This window comes from Zingiber officinale, chromosome 2A (assembly GCF_018446385.1).
Source record: "Zingiber officinale cultivar Zhangliang chromosome 2A, Zo_v1.1, whole genome shotgun sequence".
NCBI classification, from domain to species: Eukaryota; Viridiplantae; Streptophyta; class Magnoliopsida; order Zingiberales; family Zingiberaceae; genus Zingiber; species Zingiber officinale.
The window spans coordinates 26,960,638-26,979,726 of record NC_055988.1 but is presented as its reverse complement, the minus strand read 5'-3'; the positions used below and the strand labels follow the sequence as shown (position 1 = coordinate 26,979,726).

The 19,089-nt window shown below is 37.5% G+C and overlaps 2 protein-coding genes across 3 annotated transcripts; both read right to left on the bottom strand.

Moving 5' to 3' along the window:
• Positions 1-6,279: 6,279 nt before the first annotated feature.
• On the bottom strand, positions 6,280-8,217 carry LOC122040973. The gene is made up of 2 exons (XM_042600471.1): positions 6,779-8,217; positions 6,280-6,665 (listed from the first exon to the last, which is right to left on the bottom strand). The coding sequence occupies exons 1-2, from the start codon at positions 7,372-7,374 to the stop codon at positions 6,461-6,463; spliced, it is 801 nt and encodes a 266-aa protein (XP_042456405.1). The 5' UTR covers positions 7,375-8,217; the 3' UTR covers positions 6,280-6,460.
• A 1,608-nt stretch (positions 8,218-9,825) lies between these two features.
• LOC122040972 (auxin response factor 7-like) lies at positions 9,826-15,343 on the bottom strand. Of its 2 annotated transcripts, none has more exons than XM_042600470.1 (15): positions 15,092-15,343; positions 14,889-15,001; positions 14,689-14,784; positions 14,538-14,594; positions 14,276-14,431; positions 14,105-14,189; positions 13,636-13,726; positions 13,390-13,554; positions 13,103-13,222; positions 12,922-12,997; positions 12,660-12,828; positions 11,621-12,531; positions 10,784-10,974; positions 10,489-10,674; positions 9,826-10,123 (listed from the first exon to the last, which is right to left on the bottom strand). In XM_042600470.1, the coding sequence occupies exons 1-14, from the start codon at positions 15,177-15,179 to the stop codon at positions 10,503-10,505; spliced, it is 2,490 nt and encodes an 829-aa protein (XP_042456404.1). In that variant the 5' UTR covers positions 15,180-15,343; the 3' UTR covers positions 9,826-10,123; positions 10,489-10,502. The 2 variants fall into 2 exon arrangements, with proteins under 2 accessions (XP_042456404.1, XP_042456403.1); XM_042600469.1 differs by having other exon boundaries at positions 11,621-12,540; positions 15,092-15,341.
• Between the last annotated feature and the right edge of the window lie 3,746 nt (positions 15,344-19,089).

The window sequence follows — 19,089 nt, the reverse complement described above, 5'->3', positions numbered from 1 at the left end:
GCTACTAGGCACAACTTTGGTATTTTACAAAAAAAATTATGATAAGCAAACAATATCTATGATGCATGTCAAAAACACAAGAGGCTATGATACCACTTGTTGGAGTTTATGCAAAAAAAAATTACATATGTTTAAAAAAAAAAAAAACAAGCAGCGGAAGTGAAAATGATTTGGTTAAAAGATTATGTGCATCCCAAAAAATGATAAGACCATACATGTGGAAGACATAATCATAGATCAACACAAGTTTAGGAGCAATACCTTTCTTATGATGTTTAAAGGAAAAGGCATCAACTAGCAAGCTTCATAAGACTTGCCTCTATTAGCATCCATGCTGAGTTGTCTTTAAGACGACTTTGCAAGCCACAAGTTGTCTCTCAACTTAGTACTAGCCAAATCAAGGAGACTGCACAAGAAAGGAGAAGGGGTCGATAACACCAACCAAGAGAGAATTGATGTAGGAGAGAATCCAAAGTATTTAGATTTACATCTTTTAGACTTTTTTAATTAGTAATCCATTAATTAAGTTTAGTTTGTTTTTTCTTAATTATATTTAATTTGGTCATAAATCTTAGAGAGATAAGTATTGTTAGTTAATTTATCCTAAATCATAGGGAATATGTCTTATTATTAATTTATCCTAAATCATATGAAATAAGTCTTGTTAGTTAATTTATCATAAATCTTAGGGAATAAGTCTAGTTAGTTATTTTTTCTATTTAGATTTTTGAAGGTTTTGAGAGCTATATAAACCTATATTTGAATGATGTCTAGGACAAGTTATTTTGCTATTGAATCAATTGGGTTCGTTTAAGCCACGTTATGGCTACATCTCTTTTTCTTTGTTCTCTTGATTTCATAATAGGTTTAAGCCTAATTTAGTCTATTCCTTTTTATGTATTATTTCTCTCTTATTTTCTTGTTAAACCTTCTACTACATATTCTGCTCAACGTCAGTTGATATTAGAGCTCATTAAGATCCAATGGGGAATCATCATGGACGTGATCGTGGTCACAACAGGCAAGTTCTGAATGAGGAAGCCCAACACCATGATTGTAATATCCAGGATGTAATGATGATTGAAGATTTATAGAAGCAAGTTGTGGAGTTATCCCAGTGTATAACGGCACAAGTTCTTGAAGATAGTGAGGTACATGGTCGAGGTAGTGATAAACATGTTCCGGCTGAGGAAGTCTCACATCATGATCGTAGTGCCCGAGATCTTAAAGGTCGTAAGTTATTTTATTTTAATTTGAATAAAATTTTTCTTGAGAAAGATATATACGACAACATTGAAATAGTCAGTGATCCAATTTATGACCAAGACAAGACCGAGTTAACTAGCAAGTTAATTTATAATGATGAAGAAGTAGATGAAGTTGATAGAGATTTTTAAATTGAGGAAGAAGAAAACAAATTCATGGTTTTGACATGGATGGTACTGTTGTTTGTAATACCAAAGAAAAATGCACCACTAAAACCTATTTATAGTTTTTTCAAAAACATGATACAAATGATCAATGTGACGCAATAGGTTCTAAGGACGTCGCTAACGGTATAAAAGAGATCGATATGAATATTAAAGAAGTCAAACCAATATCTATTGTCTCATCCAAATTGGATTCTTTCAACAATGGTTCTTCTTCATCAAAGGTAATGGGGCATCGACAAATTAACAAAGTTGAAGAGCTATGGTTCTGCGGAAGCAATCAAATCTAAGATGGACCTTCCACGTAGTCATTGGCGATGGAGACAATATCACCTCCGATTATGAAGCAAAGCTACCCCTATGTGTCGTTGTTGAAACAGTTCTACGAGGGTAGATCTTTTGTTGTGTCCTTCAATGGCTCCTTCCTCATTTGCTCCTACGGTGATGAAGTAAAACTTGTGAGCTCATCTGATTCCTCTACCTTAAGGAGTATTTTAGAGTCTAGTACTTCCTTCACCTTGAGCCTTGATGATAGGTTGCTTTTCACTACTACCGACAACCATAAAATTCAAGTTTGGGAGGTCTCCTCCCGCAAGTGCATCCATTCATGGAAGTGATATGATGGTTCAGTAAAGAGCATGGCATGCCATTCTTCTAGTGAATTTCCAAATAGAGCAACCAGAATGGTTTATGTTTGGGATGTAGACAGTGGATTCTGCCCATATTTCTTTAGAGGACATCGGGGTATTGTGACATTCATCAAATTCCAACTGAACTAGTTACTGTTGTTCTCCGGTAGTTATGCTGCTACTTTTCGAGTTTGGAACTTGCAATCTAAGAAGTGTGTTGTAGTGTTGGAAAAGCACTTCTCACCAATTACCTCATTGGCAATATATGATGATGGCTTGATTTTGCTAAGTGCTTGAAGAGCTAAGGTCATGAATCGATGGGACCTACAAGATTATATCTTTAAGATGGACAAGAGTAGTGTCCATGATGTCATGCTCATCGGCAGATCGATGAGGATTTTCATAGTTCAGTAGCTTGTAATAGATTTTGTTGATTGGGTACCTGATGATCTTTCTCCTAGGCTATCACCTGACACTGCTTTAAAATCGAGGATGAGTTCTCTTCAACTCTAGGTGACAGATGGAGGAAATCCAAAGTATTCATATTTACATCTTTAGTATTTTTTAATTAGTAATCCATTAATTAAGTTTAGTTTATTTTTTCTTAATTATATTTAATTTGGTCATAAGTCTTAGGAAACTAAGTCTTGTTAGTTATTTATCCTAAATATTAAGGAAATAAGTCTTGTTAAATAATTTATCCTAAATCTTAGGGAATAGGTCAAGTTTGTTATTTTTCTGTTTAAATTTTTTTTGAGGGTTTTGAGAGCTATATAAACTTATGCTTGGATGATGTTTAGAACAAGTTATTTTGATATTAAATCAATTGGTTTTGTTTAAACCACGTTATGGTTACATCTCTTTTTCTTTGTACTCTTGATTTCATAATAGGTTTAAGCCTAATTTAGGTTATTCCTTTTTTTGTGTTACTCCTCTCTTATTTTCTTATTAATCCCTCTAAAACTTCACGCCCCAGAATAATATACATATTCTGCTCGATGTCAGAATCAGTGGCACCTAAGGAGAATCGACATCACAAAGAAGAGGCTAGCGGCACTAGGAGATTGGCCGACCAATTATTGGGCGGCACAAGGGTGGATGGTGTAAGGAGCCAGCCAACAATCTTGGACAACGACACAAGGATGAGCAGTGACTATGGGCTGGGTGGCGGCACAAGCATGAGGAAAACAAAAAAAAACAAAACCATTTTTCCTCTTGCTCCATAAAGAGGTCTTTTAGACATCTTTATTAAGGTTTAAGGTTCAAGCCCAAGTCCATATCACATGTGTTGTTCCAATTTGCCTACAAGAAGTATGAACATAAAATCCAAACCCATGTCACATGAGTAGGCCCAACTCGCCTACAAGAGGCGTGGCCCATTAGTGCTTCTATCATAGCAAATACTTTCTATATTTGTCCTTCACCTGGTCCAACCAAACTTCATTACTCTCTTTTTCATAATCTTATTCTCTAACTTATTTTTAGGTCTTTAAGACATCCTCGTAGTACATATGATCTAATAGATTTCCAATTATATTGGTCGCTCATAATTAACCATTAATTATGAATTAATTATGAGTGACACCTAGTAGTACATATGTTGGGACCTTGATACCCGGTTGGAGGGGGTGAATAGCCAATCATCCACTTTGATCGCTTCCTAAACTTGTTAACGTAGTGAAAATACAAACAAACAAATAGAAAGCTAACCTAAAGACAATAAAAACAAGAAGAATAAACCAACACGTTCGTTTACGTGGTTCGGAGATAGCTTACTCCTACTCCACAACTATCCATAAGATGGGCGATCCCAATTTGTCGGTAGATGAATCCCCAAAAAGCTCCGGCTAACTCAAGCTTCTTATCTATGGAGAAACCTCATCATAAACACTTGAACACATACTCATGATCAACAAGAGAGCTTTGAAGACTCTAATAGGGGTTAACCACTCCCCTATTGTCATCACCCAAGCGAGCGACCCCAAGCTCCATTATATAGTGCTTGGGAAAAACAACCAAGCTGTTTCTACCGTTACCAGTCGACTGGTCACACCACTAGTCGACTGGTACTCTATGGAATTCAATCGTTACAACCCTAAGAGCTCGATACCAGTCGATTAGTTCCAGGACCAATCGACTGGTCCACTTTGGTTAAAAGAATAGAAATATTTTGTTCTCTCCCCAGTCGACTGGTACATACACCAGTTAACTAGTAAACCCAAAACATAGAGTTTACCCTGAGTATATTCTCTCAGAACTTGTCCTCGCCCACACAACCTTGACCTTACCTTCTAGCCTCCTCCATTAGTCTTGTGTTCCTCAATTCTTCTCCATCCTTCACGCTTTACCTTCAAGAGCTTCCTTCGGCCTTGTCCTTGTTATTGGGTCTTCCATTGCCAAGAGACTCCTCACCTTCGGGACTTTATCCTTTTCTAAGAGCTCCTTGCTCTAAGACCTCAACTTTGCCAAGTCACACTTGAACTTACGTTACCAAAACTACATACTTGGACTTACACCACCAAGACTCCACGTGGACTTTCACCTTTGTCAAGATCCCACTTGGACTTTTCCTTTGCTAAGATCACACTTGGACTTTTCTTGTTGTATTTGTATCCTGCACGCTCATATGCACATATTAAATACAACAATAATTGTAACTTAAACCTTTATCCAAATATCAAAACCTAGGATCACACAGATTGCTCCAACAACATCATGATTCCCAATTGATCGAAAAGTCATAGTTAATTTCAGGACATATTCTGAACCATTTAGCAACTACAGTTATCAGTGATTTTATTCCTTTCACTTATCTTGTACCTACTTGGTTCAGGACATGATCTATGTATTAGTCCCTATTAGGCTGACAATATCAAACCTAGCCCAAGTTCTAGTTCCTCATTCTATGGATTTAAATTACTCAAAAATATATGTCCAAGAAGACCTTCTTCTTGACATGTTTGCTTTGGCTAAAGGTTGATAAGTAAAATTTTTAACAAAAAGTCATAGGGTATACATCTCCTTATAGGAGTGGTGAATCCTCTTTTGGCTATTAAAATACCTTCGTGCATATTGACTTATATCTAATCATCCCAGATCTACACCTCCTAAAAGATGTTATGCTAAGATGCCAAAGTATAAGTCTTCATGACCAAGGCAACTTGAATACCTCAAGTCTAAGGAAACTTGCACTTGAGCTGCAATGAGATCTTCATTGACATTTAAAGAACCACATAAAGTCTCATGGAAGATCACATCCGATGAACTAGTTACCCTTAATTAATATTCGTATGTTAACTCTCAATATCCCTATGTTTCCGGCTAGTGAAGATAAGTTGCTTGGATAAACAAATAAGTATAACATGTGCTAGTCTCACAGAATTGACGATATCCAATTTCATCAATATATCGACTAGAAAAGATTTCAATATGTATATAATTACACATGATGAGATACCCACTAATTGTATTCTAATTACAATTTCTCTCATGTTATGCATTGTATTGTAGAAACTTCATTAATTGAGTTTAAGATCGAATAACATACATATAGAATGCACATCCAAATAGTAAATTTTATTTGTCAAATAAATAAGATAATATTTAAGACGTTTGTCTTTAGAACATCTCTAAAATATAACACCTTCTATGGTACAAGACATGAGTGATATGACCCTCTGATACGACGATGTGATATTTTTCCTATCAGAGTATAATGTCCCATCAATCAAAACCTAGAGGAGAGATATACCATTTTATTCGTTTAGTAGTAATATAAAAGAAGTCCGCTCTTGCGAGCAAATATACGTGCACGCACACATACGCACAAACCACCAGCATTTTCTCATTTATTGTTCTTTTTCTCTACCTTTCTTGTCGAAAACTGACTTGAGCGTCGGAGTGGTTGAGCCAGGATACCCTCTCACCTCTATTCTAACTCTCTCTCACTCTTAGGCTTTCTAGGCGTTTCGGTCAGTCCAGCCTTCCCTTTGTGTTCGACGACTTCATCAACGTAGATAATAGCTATCCAGTAGCTCATTAATTCATTGACAACATCAGGTAGGAACTATAGTGAAACTTAAATTGGTTGATAACTTTAGTTATGAGCATTAGTTCTCCAACTTCAATAGGACCTAAAAACAAGTTTGTTCATTGCCCATAAAAATATGATTCCCTGAAAGCGCAATGACTAGCAAAGCCATAATTAAGGTGGTTTTACAATTAAGTTCCATACAAAAATATGGCAAGAACATCCCTCTTCTTTAGTATATTCCACCGAGCCCTTCAAAGACTTGTGAGAATCTTATTCCAACTTTTTTCCATATGAAATCGATTCAAAACTTCCACATGAAACAAGATGAAGATGAAGATGAAGATGATGATGATCACAAAGTCTCTTCTTCACTGTTTACCCTGTGAACAGAAGGAAAGCAGACAAGCGCACGGGATCCACTTGCTCTTTTGTTCCGGAGAAGTAGAAGTAGGAGGAAGACTGGCAGATTTTGGTGCCGCCGCCATTGGAGGCTGCTTCTGCTGTGACTTGGATGGTCGGAATGGATGTACGGATTCCACCTTCACTGAGCCGGTTCTTCCCTCGCCTGCCAATCTGTTTTAGACAACAATGGGCGGTCGATCGGAATTAGTGTTTAAATTTCAGATTAATTATTCGAAGTAATTAATGCGCAAGCGAGCGAGCGGCGGAGATGATCGGCGGCATACATCGGGAATGCAAACGACTGGTAGCTGACGGCGCTGCAGTCCGACGACCGGTGCTGTTGTTCCTCCAAGTTTGCCTGCACCAACTCCTTGATGCTCTTGGCGTTATCCGTCTCCGTGCCTGCTACATCACGAAGCGCTTGAGGATGAGGGTGGTGGTGGTGGTGGTGGTGGTGGTCCTCGGCCGGGAGGTTGAGCTCGCCGGACTTTTCCATCAATGTGACATGGTCCCTGGTGAAGCTTGAGTTCCCGCCGTGGATGCTGAATAGCGACTCGTTCGAGGCCGCGCTCCACTCCATCGGAGACGAGGGCCCGGCGAAGATGGAGGAGGGAATCCGGTTCGGATCAGCCGCTTCCGGCGACCTCCACATCATCTGAATAGGAGGATAGCTCAAACTGCCGTCCGCTGCTCCGACTCTGCCGCCATCGTTAACGTGGCCCAAGAAAGGATTCATGATCTCTTGATCCAACTGGAAGAAGTCATCCTCGTCTTCGTCACCGTCGTCGCCGTCGGAACTCAAGACGGATTCTCGTCTCTTCACTTGCTTTTCTTCCTCCTTTCGCTCGCTTTTTGGATGATCTCCCTTTTCAGGATCCATCAAAAGTCCGCCCCCTCGAATCTCTGTTCTTTATATATGCACTTCGGCTTCGGGCATCTCTGCTCATATATCTATATATATGCAGAATCGATCGAAATGTTTCAGCGAAAATTGGCATGGAAAAACAAAGAAAAAAGGAAGAATTAAAGCACTCGCCATGATCGTATCAAAAAGACGACGCCATCCATTGGCAAGCTCAACCTATGGGCTTCTCTTCTTCCGAAGATAAATGAATTAGTGTCATACATATATATAGAATGATATAATTTGATCATTAACTTTGAATTTCATGACGAACAGAAACACATACATGAAGATCTGGAAGGAGAAGCTCGAACAAGGAATTTCACAAAAAAACAATTTATATTGCAATGCTGATTCTATTTCGTTTTTGTTCCTTGTCCAGTGAAGGGAGGGTAAGAGAGAGAGAGATGGAAGAAAAATGGAGGCAGAGGGCGCGCGATACTTCCGGGGCTCTGAGTTTGGGATTCGGTGCGAGGTAGGTAACAGAGGGCGTCTTGCAAGCCGGCGAGCGATGGAGGGTTGGAGAGAGTAGATTTTGAGAATGGTATTGGATGAGACACTTGGCGGCGAGTGGGACGGTTTGTAAGGTGATATTTACAATGGAGAGGTAGGCGTTCGGCTACGTTAATCTGTGCGCGGGCACCGGGACTCCACCAGATGGGCACCTAATTTAATTCAGTGAAATTAAAAATAGAAAATTTTGATTTATTTTGTGTTGAAGATGAGATAAGTTTAAAGGATATTTTTTCCTTTTTTTTTTAATACTTTTACATGGTAAAATTTGTTTATAATAAGATGTTGATTTTATACGAAGATAAACAAAAAAATCATCATGAAAAAAGTAATAATAAATAAAAATATATCTAAATTTTTTTAGTACATTTAATGATATAAAAGTGTCTACATTTTACAATTTGGAACAAACAGAATGTCATAATTTCTTTCAACACATGAATAATTTTAATTTCACAATAAGCTACTACTGAAATAGTTCATTCATGTCCCTATTGGATTAATTAATTATAAAAATAAATTTATAAGAATCCCTCACGTGAACTAAAATTAAGGGAAAAATTAAAAAGAATAATTTAATGAACTAATGTCTTGAATTATTCAACCATTAGCATAAATCAAGACAATCATACTTATACAATGGCATTCCTAGGCATTTAGTGATTCTTTATTGTATTAGAATTTTATAAATGCTTTCAATTTGAAGCGGCTCTCACTTTGCGACTTAGATGATTTCGTATAAGAAAAGCTTGTAACATCCCCATTGTACCTCTAGGTATGTGATATAAGAATATTAAAGCCTATACTCATCTCTACCCATTTGTAGATCGCATCTTATTGAGTTGGCTCTCTTGAACTATAATATTGAGCTCTGCAATCAATATAGTTCATATGTTGAGCTTAGTAGCATACTTGGCAAACCTTTAGTTACCCAGCACAATTTTCATTCAACTAGGAATGTCATCTAAGAAATTGAGAATTTTTTTTCTCTTTTTCTCCAATTTTGTGTAAAATTATAAACTCGGACTTCATAGTACACCCAGATATACATGTTTATTTCAAAAATTTCTAGGATACTCATCTAATAGTAAACACAACCACTCATGGATTTGAAGCCTATATCCAATTAGCATCATTATACCCCTCTAGTTCAATTGGATCTGTTATTTGTAGCTCATTATATATTGGAGTTACTTCAACAATCTCACTCGTATTTTGGTACTATATATGACTTCCCATATTAATACTATATCTACTCAACTTATTGACTTTGTAACATATATCAGAATAAGCATAACTCATTATATTTTCTAAGCACAATTTTAATTAACGAACTTGTGATAAAACTAGTCGTCAACTACATAGCATCCTCCAAACTCAACTTTTAAATATGATAATTTCCAATTAAGCTCATGCAGTACGTGCCTAGCACTCATCCAACTAAGCTGACCCAAACCGCCGAATATGATAATTTCCTTCTTCACCTGAATAATTTTAAACCTTAATTTTCTATCGACTTAAAAAATAATTTATCCATGTTACTATTTGATTAATAGGCTACCTAAACCGATTTACAACAAAAGCCATATGTGACAATCTTTTCGTGGAAAAATTAAATCGGCCCCTTGCTGCTGCAGGGGACATTAAAATCTTGTCTCATGCTAGGATTTTGTTGAGGATGAGTGTTCTGAATAGTGGCATGGCGCAAACCAGCTGACTCTTCTGCAGTAGCTTGTCCTGGTCTGTAATCAATGATAAGAGAGAGCAGGCACAGAACAAAACCAATGAAACAAGCTACTGGAGTACTGATGCCACATTATTCGAACCAGCGTCCAGCTTGCTGATCAATGAGACATTTATGGCTAAAGAGCTATTATTGTTCCAACTGAACCATGCAATTGCCCCAACTACAGCTTCGCAAAGTAAATGAGAACTTCATTCATGATCACTCACTAGAGCAAACGTTTTATAAAGATAGACAAACATCTCCCACGTGGAGGGGGATGAGGATGCGATTTCACATAGGGTTAATTGTTTTAGTGCGAAGGAGCTATATTTACATGATTAGAGAAGCAGTACTTACTTGCACTTCTAGCTCTGGTAAATGAAAACATAACAAACCTTGACGAGTGAAATTAATAATAAATCCAACGGAAGTAAGTAGATAATGGAACTAGTTGTTGAGACTTGACTTTGTTTGTGCTTCAAGATCCTACAAAGATTGAATTGCACATGGCAAAGATGTCGTCAGCCTGCAAACTTCTCGCTTAAATCAATTTACAAATATGAAATACTAGTAGCGATATTGAACTAGTTTTCTAGTTGTCAGTCTTTCTTACAAAGGATGCAGTTTAATTTTCATTGATAGATAACATGTTGCATAAATACTTGACTAGCTGTAATATGAGTATGAAGTACGGGGATTAACTGTTGGAGTTATCTTTCAAATGTCAAATTAATGGAGAAGGATCTAACCTATCATAGTTTTCAAATAAAACATCTCAATAACCTTGGAAATAATGGGATAAAATGATTATCACGGTAATTTATATTAAACAAAAAGAGATTCCTACTTACATTGCAGGATAAACCTATGAGTTTTTTGAATTAGATGATGATGCAGATTGACTGCCTTTTGTTTCCTTGACATTCTCTTTCATATCAGGACAATCTTCATTTTTTGGGTTCAAGGTACTTGAATCCATCTTCTGGACCTCCTCTTTTGTGTATATAAAAATCTTACGGACCATAGCACAAAATTCCCTGCAGAAAATTATACAACACCAGTTGTCAACATATCCACTTTATACATAGAAAATGGAAGATATATATACATAAGAAAAGAACATTAGGAATGTAGAAGCATGCTTACTGCCAAGGGTCATCTCCAACAAGCATCATATCATCCTCATTATCAGTAAATACAATCATCCAATTTTTATTTGGAGCCATCAATTCTCCTTTGAATTCAAATAGCTGATCTAACTCCTCGATCAATTGGTCATAACCATCAAACTTCGTTAAGTCAACAGATCTTCCAAGTGCAACACCCTGCTTATGAACCTGATATCAAAATGGAAACAGAATCATCTTCTCCAATAAAAAAGAGGTACATTCTATAGCATGACATTCTTGATCTACTAATGGACTGAGTGGAGATGGACACTACACATTAAGTCAAATCTGAAAATGTGATTTAAAATCATTGGATCTTGCACATACACCAAAATTCAAAAAGCAGAAGGAACTAGAAAAAAATTAATCAGTCAGAAGCGAAGAACTAAATGGATGTTACTGCAAAAGGGAGAAATCATTTGATTTTAATGGAAGTTATCAGTTCTAGCATAGGCAGCATAAAGACTGACACTCGGATGCATCATCTACCACTACCAATCAAACACCTGACACTATAATAGCTACTCTCAAGTTGGACACAAACACCTCCATTGCTAATGTGTGAAACATAATAGAAACAAGTAAGGTGGAGACCTAGATTTGTACTGGTGTTTGATACTAGTGGACAGATCAGCATTCATATTTAGGGTTTTTTACAAGAACCAAATACAAAACCAAGCATAATTGATAGTACAAGATCACTGAGGACTAAATCAAAAAGAAGCAATCAAAGAAACAAACACAGGAAAACATACTATAACACATAAAGAGAAAATTGAGCACAAAAAGAACAAAAACCAACAAAAAAAAAAACCTTGGTGCAGCTCCTGTTTGACACAACTTGAAGCTTCTTCTGTAAATCTGATGGTGGACAAGGATGAACACACTCCACATTCTCACTTTCAACTGTAGAGGAATCAATAGCCTTTGTTTCTTTGGACAACTCAGGAGGGTAATAAGTTCCTCGGGCATCCTTCTCAATTATTGGTGCAGTTGTTTGGCTATATAATAATGGCCCATATGAAGCATTTGTTCCTGGAATTCCTTGGTAAGATATTGTAGTGGTATTGTTGAGATCAAAACCAAATAATTTGCAGCTCTCCCTTTCTTTGGGTTGTGTGATCTCATCAGACAGTACAGTCAACGGATGAGGTTTTATCAACCTTGGCGAAGATATGATTTCACATTGAGAAGCCAATTGTAAATGCATTGACCTATTAGGTAGATTTTTCTGAGCCCAAATGCCTTGTGTTTGATAATAGTCCATCAATCTGCCATATTTGGCATTCTGAGTATCAAAATAAGGCAGCTCATTATCATGCATCTTCAAGTTTGACACTGTTTCAAAGGAATGATTGCAGGCCATCAAAGGAGATTGATCTGGATGCAAGGCTGGTTCTTCATTTTGGTGATGAAAAAAATTTATCAGTGAACTTCTGGCACTTGGACTTGGAGCAACTTGGGCAGAAAAGGGCCTATGTGAATCATCAAAATTCTGAAATCCTATATTTACATAATTATGCGTTGGCCTAGTTAATTCAGTAAGGTTATCTGAATCAATCCGTCTCTGGCAGGAAGCATTTTTTTTTAGTCCCTCATCAGGTGGAGGTTGTATCATGGACTTCTCTGCAAAGTTCAACACATTACCATCAATCAAATTGCCTCTAAACAGCATGATGTCTTGATCCTGAAAAACTCTGGAAGCTCCATGACCTTGGGAAAGTTCTGTGGTTGCTTCAGATGTATTACAGATATTTAACATCAGAATTGTTGTTAAAGAATTCAACATTAGAAAACTAACATTTTTACAAGTCATAACATATAGAATTTGAGATTTACATGAGATATTGTACCTTCTTTTGCCTGAACAAAAGAATCAGAAGAAGGTCCTAAAGCATTTGATCTACACTTTTTGGCCCTCGACATGGTTGGAGGGGTCACTGGAGGGGACACAGCAGGCTCTACTTTCCATGGAGAAACTCTCTCTGGGCGAGGAATGGATGTGCTCTCATCCCAGCGAACCTGACACGAATAAGAAAAAGGAGATGTGAGATAGGTACATCAATGAACTTGAACAAAAATAACACAAATAACAAACAAATACAAATACATTACCTTAAGACATCTCCATTTTGATTCAGGCCAAATGTTGGAATCAGCATCTCCTATTTCGACTATAGTACCCGTAAACCTACAATGTGTTGAAATCAGAAAAAAAATTTAAGTCCGACATAGTACCAGAAGTTATCTAGGAAAATCATTAGAGATGAGAAATATAATTCAAACGAAGTGATACCTCTGCTCAGGGGCCTCATCCCCTTCAAACCTCATCTTGAACCTCATTCCAATAGAATAATTGTTTTTAATAGATTCCATATATTGACTGTAGGGGATAATGAACTCAGATGGACTTGTCCTATTTCCATCAATTCAGTAGTTAGAATTAGAAGTTGATAAATGAGAAATTGTAACCAATGTACAATCATCAAGAAGCAAACCACATTGCATTCTATTTCCTTCTACTAAATAAGATTTTTTTTTCCCACACACTCACAATACAGTCCAATACATCCAATACCTTACCTTGGTTTATAGTAAACAGTAAACATTGTTCCAGTGGTAAGAGCATGCCATGCGGTTGCAAGGACACCAAGGTGCATGTTATGGCTTGATATGACAGACGATGGAACATTTGCCTGTTGTCTCATTGCACGTCTCACGCCCACACGTAATTCGCCATTTTCCCCTCTAAGCCATAAATTGATTTTCAGCAACAAATTAGTTATAGAACACAAATATAGGGGAGACGAAAGAAGATAAAAGCAAGACCTCAGGAAAATAAAAGCATCCCCAGCAACAAGCCTTTTTGAACTAACAAAGACACTCCAGCCACTTTGAAGCAAATGTCTCCTTGGTTGACCTATGATTGATGGAAACTAACTAATTAATCAGGATTTACTAGAATATAATGCATCAGGCTACCCTATAAGCAATGAAGGATCAATTTCAACAGTACTAAGTATCATCTCAAATTTAGTCATTGTAAACCAAGTACAAGAGAATAAGCAAGAAAAGTTTCTAATTACGTAGAAACTATCTAGTTCACAGAAAATCTTTAGAAACCTCTAATCTTACACTACTAGTCATCTGTAACAGATAATCAAAGATTCCTAGATCGCACACTGTCAAAATATTTAAGGGAAGCATCAGTATTTTATATAATACATATCTAGATTATCCTCATCACAAACTCTACCAATTAGTTAAACAAATAATTTGCTACAGTGAGAATCATTACCACGGAAGATGTGGCGGAAGCGCCACTCCGCCCCATGCAAGTCTTTTGCCACTAGTTCTTGCGTAGGAGGTTGTTGACGCATGTCCTGATGGACGAAATAATTAAGCCTAATATCAACCTTACTGCTAATAGAAAAAGAAGGTAAGCAGAGGTGAAGGTTGAAACCCTCACCAGGGGAGGTAGGCATTCATCTGCATGCCTCCTCAACACAGAGAAGCCTCCATGGGTACTAGTGTCAGATGCAGTCAACGTTTTGCAGAAGGAGTAAACATGAGGTTTTGGAGGTGGAGGCGACAAAGTCTCCTTCTCCACTGCATTCTCATCTTGCTAATAGATTAGCAAAGTAGCAAAATAGTTGAAATAGCTTCAATTGCAAAACAATACCAAAAAATAAACACAAATCTAAATCAAAGAGGCGGTAGGAAAGCCTTACACTTGGCTCGGGAAACAACATCACCTGAGCAAACACCTCATCTGTCTCTGGTTCGGCCTAATTTTAGAGTGCAACAACGAGAAAGAAAAACAGAATAATATCAACCCTTGAAAACATCAGTGCTTCCTAAAAGATGAGAGCTTCACAGTACCTTCAACTGGACATTAATCACGCGGCAAAGGATCTTAGACGACAGCTCATAAACTCGCATCTGCTTGTCGGCCACCTGATTAGTGGAAGCCTCCACCTAAAAGCAGAAAATTGATCTTAAATCAGTCATGCGGTTCCCAAACAGCCACAAGAAACCCTAAATTTTCGATCTTTAACAGAAGAAAACGAGCCCGAGCCTACCTGCTCAATATGCCCTTGGGGGAAGTAGAAAACCTTCTCCCCTTGCCGAGGAAGGGTAACCAGAGGGCCGGCGCAGGCGTGCCATAGCTCAGAATACAGCATGTCCTCAGATCCTTGGAAAAGAAACCACCATTAGCAGAATTAGAAGGTGGTGACAAGAAAGCGCACGAATTCGTCTTGGATCGGGCGAGCAGCGAGCGCACCTGTTCCAGCGGCGGAGTCGGAGGGGAATGCTTGCCCCGGTTCATTTCCGTAGCCAGCCTTCGTGAAGGCCTCGGCGGAAGAAGCCATATTAGGATCGCCGGCGGAGATCCGTCATAGGGATGAACTGGATCGGCTCGGAGAGGAGAGGGATAAAGGGAGGAAAGGATAGAGAGAGCGACGGGAAGCTTGATGTTGGGAGACAAAATGAAAGGGAAGATGCCCTACCACAAGAGGAAAGAAGGAAAGGGAGAGTAAAGAAGAGCTTGACGCCATCTCCAGCTGGGAATGGAAACATGGAAGTGGGGAGTGACTGGGGAGTCGTCGACCGCTGGTGACCGCACCGCACCCGTGCCAGGGGACCACGGACAACGCGGCGAGCTGGGCTAAAGCGAGAATGTCGAGTAGCGAACGGATAGCGAAGCCGCTTTGATAAACCCAACCTGTTTAAACTTGGAAAAGGTAAAACAGAAAAAGCCTCGGTTTAATTTTGATTTATATAGAATTTAAAATTTCCAAAAAAAATTATTTTATTGAGTTGGACGTGCATCATCTTTAGTTTAGTTTAAATTTGATTTAATTTAATTTTTAACTTATATTTATTTGTGTAGTTATGCATGGAGTTCAATGGTAGTTTTAAAGTGACAAAATAGTTTTTGAAAATAAATATAAATTAATTATTCATTTAAAGTAATAAAATAATTGAAAGTATATAATTATTTTTTACTTAAAATTTAAATTTTGATATATAATAAAGGCATTCAAAAGTAACAATTCTAAAATAGTCGTATAGTTTTGATTAAAATTATGACATCGATTTTTTTCTCCAAATTTAAGTTTTAATTAATAGAAGATACATTTTAGAAAGTCATTAAAGTTTAATCATTTTTAAAGTTATCAAACGACTTAAAAAGTACCATGTATTAGTTTTAATTAGTAGAGAATTTAGTAGAAAGATTAAAAGAATCAAGATTGAACTAGTAGTAATGTATGTGAATTGATGAGAGAATGAGTTGTGAGTTATGTAAAGGAGAAATAGAGATAGAAGTAGGCAGTATTTATATGAAAATTTTAAGATTTAAAAGAAAATAAGATGATTTGATATTTTAAATTTAACATGATTAAAATATCCCTAAATTATTATTTTTTTAATCTTTCGAGCTATTTTAATCCATCATTATTTTAAACCCCCATTTTACCATTGATGACCAATTTTATCTACGTCGAGCAAAGTGGAACAAGTTGAACACGCCACATAAACCATACTCAATTTATTCTCGTTGTTGGTACAAATATTATTAGATAATCAAACTTACTAATTTTAACTTAGGTGCTCTAAGTGTGCAAGTCCTTTAATAGAAAAAAAGAGTTTAGTGGATCAAAATATCCGACACTAGATAGAAGAGAAAGTCCTAATGAGTCAGAAGAATCGGGCATTAGGTAGAAGAGAAAGCTTAGTCGATCAAATAGATCAGACACTAGATAAAGAAAGACCAGATAGGTTGAAAAATCAGACATCTTGCAAGAAAGATTTGGTGGGTCAGCAAGACCGAACACCAAGTCGAGAAAAAAGCCATGATGGATCAAAAGATCGGATACTAAGCAGAACAAATCCAAACGGATTAGTAGGATTGAACGTTTGGTCAAATAAGAAAACAACGCAAGTTTAGGAGAAGTCATTTTAAAAGAAGATTGTGAAGTCTGTATTTATCTTGGGACGAGAATAATCCTACAACTATGCGATGATCCAACTAAGAAACCAACACAAGTTTCAAAATTGAAATCATACTTAATTAACTGTCAAAAAAAAATAGAGCACGCCTAATACATTTATTATTTGTTTATCATGCTAACTTTGCAGAAAATGAAATTTTAGTAGACCAAGAGAAAAAGTATGATCGACTGAATGGTTTGGACAACCAAACAACAATTTTTGATAGACTAGATGACTACATAGTGAGTTGGCAGTAAGGTGTTGATGTGGTGTTAGATAAGCAACAAAAGATGATGTGCCAGATGACATGGCAATCATAAGTTTCAGAAAGCTAGCATGGTACAGATAAGCACGGACGTGGCATATGACATGGTGGCTTCGAGCAACTGATGTAACAGAAGATAAAATCTGAGATGCTGATGTGATGAGCTATCAGGTGACTAGAAGTCAATTGGGAGCTTGAACTGATCCGATCAGTAGATAAACTTGGATGAGAAGTTGGCATAGACATGATCGGTTGACCGATATTGTTGAACAGACGACCCAAAAATCGATCTGATCAATAGATTGAACGGGATAAGTTGTCAATCAGTTGACCGAATAAGCTTTATCGATCGAGAAAAAAAAGGCTATAAGCTCAAGTCCGAGATTTAGATATCATCGAAAAGCAATCAAACAATCATTTCCTCATCAATTTTGCGATCAGCCTAGGCCTAACCGGCACTGCATCAAACCCAACCTACGAGCGGCGTTTCTCAGCCCAACCAAACTGCTATAGAGGGCGAATACACTTTCTGAAATGATAATAGTCCAAACTCCATTCACGGATAGTGTTCATTGTTTTAAGACTGAAAACTTGCTTGTTGAGACTGGCATACATAGAAAATACAAGGATGAAATGAAGTTCCCTATGCTTATACATAATAAATTTGAGGGAAATCAACAGAAACTATCATATTATTTTTGATGGTCCAAATATCTAGGTTTTATAACCCAACTAATTTTGAGATGTCTGACTATGTTCCCCAGAAGCTCCCACCGATCACTAGGACAGATCTAAAAAGTACAAATGTCTAAGGCCCAATAACCCAACGCCACCCGTAGTCGAGTACCATGGGCATTCGGGAATGTGCTACATGGGAATCAAACCCTTGCTATATGGAGTGCCTGCTTTTTTACTTACCATCATACAGTGCCTCGGGATAGACCTGCTAACAAACCGAGTTCGAACCAGACTCGACCTGGGTCTATAATCGCGTCAACGAGCCAATTACCCATTGACCCGATTAGTTGGGCCTAAAACATAACTAGCCCAATTGGGATCGGGTCGATTACGGTTCAAGGAGTCAATGAACCGTAACCACCCGTTCAAATTAATGGTTCAAACCGTGGCAAAAATGGGAGGAAGTAAATGAAGACGCAACGATGATTGAGGAGAGCATAAAAGATGCGAGATATGGTCTCGTGATTGTTCATCCAAAACAACCAGTGCCCTTAGGTTTATCATCCTATTGAAGGAAAATTGTCTTGCAATGCACTGTAGAATAGCATAAACTATCATGTGGCAAAAGATAACTCACTTACCCCAAAAGCCCCTCACCATCGACCAGTAAGATGAAGGGAGTAAATTACAGTGACCAAGTTGTTGGGTGTCTTTATACGCATTTTAAAAAATTTATTTCACAAAACATGCAACAGAAGCATAATAATTTCCTAAATTATTACAACACATGCATAAAATACATGTAGAATACACAAATACACAGACATAGCCATAGAACAAAATAAAAACTTCATAAAAAATGATGCCTTTGAGTTCGTAATTGAACTTTGAAGTGAGTGTTCAGCTAGTCTCACAATGTTAGCCTTTATCAATATCAACATCGAGATATCTTCAAGACGATTTTGCTAAGTCATAAGTTTACATCTTCGATTTGGTACCAGCCAAATGTACAGACGAAGCAATCCGACAGAGGAAACCCTGACTCAACTTTGTGCCCAGTGGCACAAAATGAGGTCTAGCCAACAACTTGGTCGACTCAAAAGAAGAGAGGGCAACAACCTTTGCTACTATCCAACGCCCTTAGGAGCTGCTGTCTGAAGCACAGACAGATCCGGGCGGTTGGGTCGCCGACACCAAAATTGACAAAAAGTGACATCAGTGCCAAAATCGACAGCAAGGAGCATCAGCGCTGAAGTCGACAGCAAAGGACATCGACACCAAAATCGATAGCAAGTGAGAGGATAGAAACATAATCACTATTAGATTTAATTCCAATAAATCAA